Source organism: Lipotes vexillifer, unplaced genomic scaffold, assembly GCF_000442215.2.
Source record: "Lipotes vexillifer unplaced genomic scaffold, Lipotes_vexillifer_v1.1 scaffold252, whole genome shotgun sequence".
NCBI lineage: Eukaryota > Metazoa > Chordata > Mammalia > Artiodactyla > Lipotidae > Lipotes > Lipotes vexillifer.
Window position 1 is genome coordinate 2073412 of NW_006773367.1, and position 8899 is coordinate 2082310.

The 8899-nt window shown below is 37.3% G+C and overlaps 1 protein-coding gene across 1 annotated transcript in view; it reads right to left on the reverse strand.

Moving 5' to 3' along the window:
- FANCC (FA complementation group C) overlaps positions 1 to 2890 on the reverse strand; it is a 182870-nt gene extending 179980 nt beyond the window's left edge. Inside the window, 2 exon segments of the mRNA XM_007448302.1 lie at positions 977 to 1061; positions 2726 to 2890. Coding sequence (XP_007448364.1) covers positions 977 to 1061; positions 2726 to 2890 — 250 coding nt within the window.
- Positions 2891 to 8899: the final 6009 nt, after the last annotated feature.

Here is an 8899-nt window from a genome sequence, read left to right on the forward strand (position 1 = left end):
AAAAAAAAAAAAAAAAAAAAAAAAGTAAATATTACATTAGCTAACAATATAGTCAAATCAAGGCAATAAACCTCCACTATATACCTTCAGATGTGCCTATTCACCCTATGCTAAGCTCTGGGACAACAAAGAGAACTAAAACCACAGTTCCTGCTGTTGAGAGGCATTCAGTCTTCCAGGGCATCAGACAGGCAAACCAACAATTATAAAGCAGTGTAGTAAGTGTTATAATTAAGGGAGATACTGGCAGCTATGCACACACTAAGAAAGGTTCCTAACTCAGCCCTAGCAAGGCTATTTCGAAGAAGATTTGAGGACATGAGATGAGAACAGAGTTCCAGGCAAAAAGAACTGCATGTCGCAGGCCCAGACATCAAGCACTGTTAGTAATTTAAACTGTCTACAATGCATGTGGTATAGCTGTGGAGGATTAAACAGGAAATGAGGCTAGACAGGTAGGCAGGAGGTCAGTGAAGGAACACCTCCCCCAAGGTATCCCCAAATTCCTCTTAACCTTGAGTAAAACCAAACTGTCACCCCTAAATAATGGCAGAGCCATAGCAGGATTCAAACACTGAAGAATTTTACACATGGAAAATGGTGTGTGAGTTAATATGAAATTGCAAAACAAAGAAATTATTTCATTATTATAGCCATTTTACACTGAATTAAAAATGAAGTTATAACAATCATCTGGGAGTTTCTGCCCTCTAATTCAAGGAGTTTTGTTCTCCTACACATCTGCATGTATGTGTTTGTTTGTGTGTGCTTATCTGTATACACATACACAAACATATATGGACAACAATAAAGGGTGCCTTCTTTGTAATGGAACAAGGAATACATTTGATAAGTTGTTTCATGAAAAATAAGAGAAAGGTTTATAATTTAAAGTTCTGTGTTTTGTTAAACAATGCAAAGATTAAAATTATCATTAGAAGTCTGTATTTTGAGAGGACATGCTTTGGATTCTTACCATATGCTAAGATAAAAGGATTGCAGCAAGTTTTTGCCAACAGTTGACCAACTGTGGGGAATCTTTCAATAACTGCACTTGAATCCTATAAAAGAAAGTCATGTTTTGGTCAGTAAAAGGACACTACGCAACTCAGAAAAGCCTGAACTGCCATTATAGGTTGAGGGAGCTTGAATGTTTCTTGTTCAGCATATATTTTAGAAAAGTAGGGGGAGAAAAAGGTTAGAGAAGATCTTTAGGTATAAGTAATTCTAATAAAGTTTAACAAGCAATCACCATTCTTCATCCTTAAACCAGGCCACCAAAACTAAGAAGTACAACAAGTTTAGGTAAAATCAATATTATTGCAGCATTAACTTTCTTTTACTCATATTTAAGTCAAGAAAGGCCACTTTATCTAAAAAATAACAAAGACTGCATAATAGTGAAAAAAAATTATAGGTGATTAATATCTATATAACACCATATGTTCATCCTGGCTTTTTTTTTCTAACATAATAAGAGAAGTTCCTGAGTCAGCTCCAGTAGCACTGTCTCAAAGAAGGTTTAGCAGGACAAGAACTCTGGAACTTGTAAAAAGAAATAAAAGCAGCCAAAGCATATAGATACATATCTCTGTTTATTACTATTTTGATTACTATATGCTAAATGACATTATACTTGTCTGCAACGACCTAAAATCTGACACAAAAACAATCAACCAAATAGAAAACAGCTTAAGATTAAAAAATACACTTGCTGTTGTACACTTGGCCCTTTCCCACTTCTTTACCTTTCAAGAAAGTTAAAAAATAAGACCAAACTGGACTAACATGCATGTAAGCTGAAATGATAAGCATTTCCTACTGCTGAAGCAACAAATTCCTCACATTTGTCTGAGCATCAAGGTCAGTTCTGGACTTTCTGGAATCACTTTAAGGTCAAGTTACAAAAGTCTCATTGCCAAAAAACAATTTAAGAAGTTAGCATTAGTTGTTCATACAGACAGTATCTTTTCTTCTTCTTTCTAAAGACGTGATCTCATATCATGACTATGAATTATTCTTCAAATTTCCTACTTGCTTCTTTGATTAAGGAAAGAAAAGTATAACACAAGAACACCTACATTAAATGACAATTTTGCTTTTCATTTTGAAATTAGAAAATAAGTATAAACAAATAATATTTTGATATTATGAAAATACATTAATTCAAAAAATACCTATTGCAATGAAAGTAAGAAATATTATGTCAAAATGAAAAAATACAAAATTCTGAACACAATAACTTATACAACAATAGTGAAGACACTCATAATCTTAATATTCACAAGAAAAGTCCACCTAAAATATTTATAAAGAAGAGATCTTAACATTTATCATCTCTTAGTAGAGCCCACTCTAGAACAGGGTTGAGAAAAGAGTAAGCATTTCAGCAAACCCTTCAATATTTAAGAGATACAAAGGCCTTTAAAAGAAACCCAATTATTACCTGACAACAAGTGTCAAAGTCTTGTTTATTTAAAAACAACCTGATTGGTCGGGAAGTCTCATGTGACAATATAACTAATCAAGAAAGAAAAGACTGAAGTCATAATGAATCAGACACTAGGAAACCACATCCTGTCTGCAATATTTACAGGTAATTTGTCTGTCTAATCTTTCGTTAGGTCAATACCACAAGTCCCTGGACTGCATTCAGGCTTAATAAAATCTGGTAAAGAGTTCCTGATGCCACAAAATAACCTTATTATTTTGGTCCACTACTCACCATCTCTTTCAAGGCTTCATACAACTGCCTCAGGAACTCCTGGAACTGAGGCAGGTGAAGACAGGTGTCTTGTTGGGTTTCCAAAGTGGATGCCTGGTCCCATACAGAAAGCTTGCGCATCCAAAACTGAAAATCAGAAGGAAGGCCTACTGAATCTTGAGCCATCTCAGAAAAAGGGAAAAGGTGATGTACCTTCACAGTGGTTTGTCACACACTGAAGGTAACAGTGAACACACATCAAATCTATAAGAAAGAGGGAAAGAAATGAAACATTTAAAAAAGGATCTTTTATCAATGCCTTCATACCACTGATGAGTGAAAGGAGGATTACAAGGGACCAAAATAGCATGCCTTCTGTGAAGTCATCTTTGAGTTATTTTAAAATGTGTCACCCAGCTGTATCTCCAACTTTTACCATCTGAACTTTTTATCATGAGTAATATCATTACACTAAAAGTCATTATACCTCCACAGGCACATGCTAATCATGTACAAAAAGCACAGCTGATAATACTTTATATCTTCTTTTTAAGATTGAGCTATTTTTAAATGTTCTGAATATGAAGTTCATTTGAGTATTTTAATGTAATGGGAAATCAAAAACATCCATGGGAGTTTCATAATAGTCTGTGCCTAAGAAATGTTTTTGAAGTTCTTATGTTTTATATGCACTTCTGGCTTCTCATTTAGGTGTAAAAAAAATCTCTATGCATTACTGTCTAATGAATTTTCTTCCTAGTTTCTCAATTCTGAGAAAAAAGTAAAATAATTCATTCCACATGCACCAATTTGAACAATCTGCTTAATTTAATTAACGACTGCTGTATATGCTTGGTCTCCATTCACAAGAAGAAATCATATTTTGGCAAAATAAGATAAACTCCAATTGTTGAGGAGGTATGCCAGTCCTAAGTGACAGAAAATAAAAACTCATAAACCTGACTTACGACATCTGAAGTACATGTTAAAAAGAATAGTGGAGTTACATGCAGAGTGAGCGAGTACCTCAGGCAGAGATAGGTAAATAAACTCCAGATGCCTCACCACCATTCCAGCTCCTTGCCATCCACACCCATGGGAAGCATACTGGGCAAAGAAGGGAAGGCTGCTTCTCAACAGGTGCAGGCTTTTACAGACTCATAGTTTCCTGGGACAGGGATAATACTCAGCTATCTAATTTCAAAAGATTACTCTGCAAGTGGTAAGTGAGTTTAAATCTACAACAGCAATAATTAACAGATAAAAGTGCTCCCAATTAAACGCCAATAACATCAACAATGGAGGTTTTCATTACTAAACAGGAAAATAAGAAAAAAAATAGGAAGATTGTACAATTTTGCTGCAGTGCAAAAAAAAATCTAGACCAGGAAGATGAATGTTTTAAAATAGTACTAAAAATTTAGTTTTGGGGCTTCCCTGGTGGCGCAGTGGTTGAGAGTCCGCCTGCCGATGCAGGGGACACAGGTTCGTGCCCCGGTTCGGGAAGATCCCACATGCCGTGGAGCGGCTAGGCCCGTGAGCCTTGGCCGCTGAGCCTGCGCATCCGGAGCCTGTGCTCCGCAATGGGAGAGGCCACAACAGTGAGAGGCCCGCGTACCACAAAAAAAAAAAAAAAAATTTAGTTTTGAAAAGCACCATAAAATTTTTTAAAAGTTTAATTATAGAGGGAATATATGCATACTGTCAAATGGCACATACATAGCCAAAAATCTAGATGTCTGATTCCTCTTTCTCTATCTTCTTCGTCCAAGCCACCACCAATACCTGTCAATTCTACCTCTAAAATAAATATATGTGATCTCATTTGACCTCATTCACTTCTTTCCATTTCCACTACTGCTATCCCATCCCATTCCTGTCCATTTCTTCCCTAGAGTCTTCTATCTGGTCCCACCTATTCATCTCCAGTTCATTTTCTACACTGCCAACAAAAACAACTTTCCCAAATGTAAATCAGACCTAGTACACTCCTGCTCAAAACCCCCTTCAATACGCTCCTTGGAAGGAAATCTCAACCCCCTGCAGAAAAGATACCGGCTCCTTACCAGAGTCTCCAAGGCCTTGTAAAACATAGCTCCAGCACACCCTCCCATGTCCTATGTTGCCTCTCCCCAGCTGACCAGAGTCCACTCCAGGCCTTTCATCTGTTTACCAACACACCAAACCCTCCTTCCAGGCCTTTCTGCTGATGCCTCCACAGCTCTGAGCACACCGGTTAACTACCCTGGGCATTTATTTGTTCACTCCGTTATTATTGCCTCTACTGGTACATGCATTCTCTGTCTTCCTTGAATTTAGCCCAGGCCTGGGAAATACTCAATAAATGTTGAATGAGGAAATATTTTTCAAAGTATAGTTCTAAGCTAAATGTTATAACAAAATGCTTTTCCAGGTACAGCAATTTAATTTTTAAAAGGTAACTCCCCCCAAAAAGAAATTTTAAAGGTATTTTTATGTTATCTATGTAAAAATTATTAATATACCATTTTATCAATATAGTAATAGCTTACACATTCATATAATTACTATGCTCTTGGCAATATATTAAATACCTTATGCATACTAGCTAATTTGATCCTCACAACAACCCTATGAAATGGGTATGTACTACTATTCTCATTTTACAGAAGCACAGAGAGATTATGCAATTGCCCAAAGAAAGATTATGTAAAAGCCAAAGGAAGTAACTGTTAGTACATAGCAGAGCTATGGTTGTGAATTTGAATTCAAAGACTTAAGCTCGAAAGTCCGTGCCCTTAAACAAAGAAATCAACTGAAGAAACAAACTGATGAATTTCTAACATGTTTCATATGGCTCTATATGTAAGTCAGTTTAGATATTTGGGAACATCAAATTGAAGAACTTTTTGATAGAAGAGACAAGAAACTATTTTATTTTGACAAAATTACAAACAACCTTTAGTTTAGCAATGGAAATGCATCTGATTGTTTTAAATGGAAAAAGCTTTAGGGATCATGCAGTACAGTGGTCCTAGACACTCTATTTCACAGCCTATCTGGGGAGTGGGGTCAGTGGGAGTAGGGAGATGATAGTGGTTGTGAAACAGGTGGTACCCTGGTTGTGATGGTAGCAGTGGAGGTGCTGCTGGCACTTACTGTCCAAGAGCCAAGCATGCTGAACACACTGCAATGCACTGGGACAGCAGCTCAAAAGGGAAAATGGTCTTCCCCCAAAGGCCAACGATGCCCCTACTGAGAAATGCTGACCTAATCTGCACACTCTGGAATGGGCATCTGTTGGTTTTGCCTGTTTACCATCCCTCCTCCATTTTTAGTTATAACACCTTACTTTTCCTTTAGGAAAGTATCTCCCCTATATTCCCCAAGTCTTGGCAGGTCCATTAATCAAGGTACCTGTGCCATCAGTCAAGGGGTGAGATGATGATTCAAATTAGGCAAACTAGACTCTCTACTGGGAATCCGAATCTTGAGCAGACTGCCATAAAGGTGGAACTAAGTCATTCAAAGATTCTCTTAGTCTAAATCCCTATGCCATCTCCTTAACAAGGTATGAATTTTCAGCTTTCTCTTTAATTCTGTCAGCTAGCCAGGGGCCGTCCAATAGGGTTTTTTTTTTTTTTTTGCTTAAATTAACCACTATTGGTTTCTGTGATATTCAACAAAAGAACACAAACTTATATAGTCTGATGTTATACAGTATCGGATACAAACTGATACCAGATAGTGGGCTGCAGACAACAGACCTTTGGAGAAAGGAGGGGAATTTTGAACTGCTACTGGGCCAAGTCAGGTAAAATGACAGTGAAACTTCTGTTCCTATTAGGGAACTGGAAACCAGAAGTCCATGGAAGAAGAAGGTAATACAGATCAATGAGGCATCACCCTCACACAGGGGTCCTGAATCATTATACTCTTCTAGTAGGAATGGCCAAGTGAAACCACTTGACTATCAAAAAGAAAAAAAAAGTCACACATCTGATGACTTGCAGAGAACCTCACTCCTCAGCTGAGGGGCCAATGGGTCTTAGTGATATTAGGCTGTCATAAACGTAATCAAATGGTGACTCCAACTCAAGGTGTATTTTTAGATATGAATCCTAACTGGGGCAAATTAATACTACCCTTCGCACCTAGAATACAGTTAGGAAGCTGGTAAATGCATTTCTCCATGGGGATAAACTGAGGACATGAGAAAGCAGTTGACCTTCACCTGAATCAAAGATATCAATTCTGGATATAGCACATTACACTGGTCTACCATATTGAAGATACCAGGCTGATCAAAGTAGGAAGATACGGGTGCCTTGTTTGTATTCCATATGGTGGGATATAAATCCCATGAACATACAGGGCCTGCCACTTCAGGAAGTTTCTTGTAATCCAATGGTCTGTGGTCTGGTCAGGATATGCCCTTTAAAATGAAGATACACAAGAATCTAGTACCAGTGGTTGCCTCCATTGTGGAGACCTAAGTAGATGGACCATAAGTGCAGGAAAGGAAATGTCCTTTCCTGTACTTTTACTGTACACCTTTTTGCACCTTTTCAATTTAATGCCATGTGTACTAGTTACTGACTCAAAATTAATAATAATAAACAAACAAAAAAGAAAGTGAATGATAAGTGCTATACCTTACACCTGCTAAAAAGCAAAATGCTTGGCTGATACCTCTGGGATTCTGAAGGTGACATATACTACAAGGGTTTTAGACCATTTATCTGCTTCTACCCACTTGCCTGGCAAGGAGGAACTATGGGTAGGCCCAGAGGAATAATCACTATACAGCTTATCTGTCCATACTGAAGTGCTCTGCCACTCAGCTACGACCCAGCAGATCCTACACTCTTTAAAGCCTGTGTGGAAGATCTGGATTCTGGAAAAACCTTATGGCAGGCCTCAGTGACTGGACTGATCTTCCAAGCCACAAAGCTGGGTGTACCCAGCAGCACTCTATCATCATGTGCAAATTATGCCTGCTTGGTCAAAATGCATGAGTGAGGTTTTTGGATGCTATCTGTATATGTCTTGCTTGCTATGTCACATAATTTTTTAAAATTCCCTTCTCTTTCATTTTCCCCTCTCCTACTACTACATATATAAAGTATATTATTAGTAGATAAATTTGCTAAAATCTATAATTTACAGATAATAACAAAGATGGGAAAAGGAACTGACATTATCCAGAACCTCTGGACTTGAAGCTAGATGCATTAACCAGGCATTACTTTGAATTACCTCCCTTTTTGGAAGGAAGAGAAAGCTAAATTATGTCAGTGGAAAGTGTTTTAAAAATTCTTTGTATGGAAAGCAATAGGTTTGAATGTCTTGAGTAACCAACAAGAGACAGTGGGCATATCTGTTGTTTTTGCCCACCTAACACCCTTTTCCTGTTCTTTTAATATACAGTCAGCGCTGCCTATCCACAGGTTCTGCATCTGTGGATGGAAAATTTTTTTAATTTCAGAAGGTTCCAAAAAATTTGCCATGCACCCGCTACTATTTACAAAGCATTTACCTTGTATTTACAACTATTTACACAGCGTTTACATTGTATTAGGTATTCTAAGTAACCTAGAAATGATGTAAACTATATGGGAGAATGTGTGTAGGTTATATGCAAATATTATGCCACTTTATATAAGGGAATTGAGCATCTGTGGATTTTGGTATCTGCAGGGTCCTGGAATAAACCCCCTGCAGATATCAAGGGACAACTGTATACACACCCCACTTATGCTCTGAAGAACTGCCCTTCCTTTCCGTATAGTTTTAATGAGACTGGTTTGCCTCCTCAGAAGTGGAAGAGTTACACAAGTCTAACAGATAAAACTAACAGCTAAGGAATACACTGTACAAATAAAATGAGTTTATGTCCTTTCTATCTGACATAAACCGTAGGCTTTCGCCCATTAAGGAGTACTTTATGATGATCTCACTTAAAACACAAATTGTGTGGCACAAGTGAAATTCTGTTTATGATGTTTTCTTTCTTTTTTGGGGGGACTGTTCAGTGAGTATTTTTCAGTATTCAAAAATAAAAGTAAACAGCCAAATGAATCCTATGTACCCTTTAAACAGTTCAAACAATTATCAAGATTTTCCATTTTTAAAGCAAATCACAGATACCATATCACTTTACTCAAAATATCTTGATTTGTGTCTCTCTCTTTTTTTTTTTTTTTTTTTTTTGGT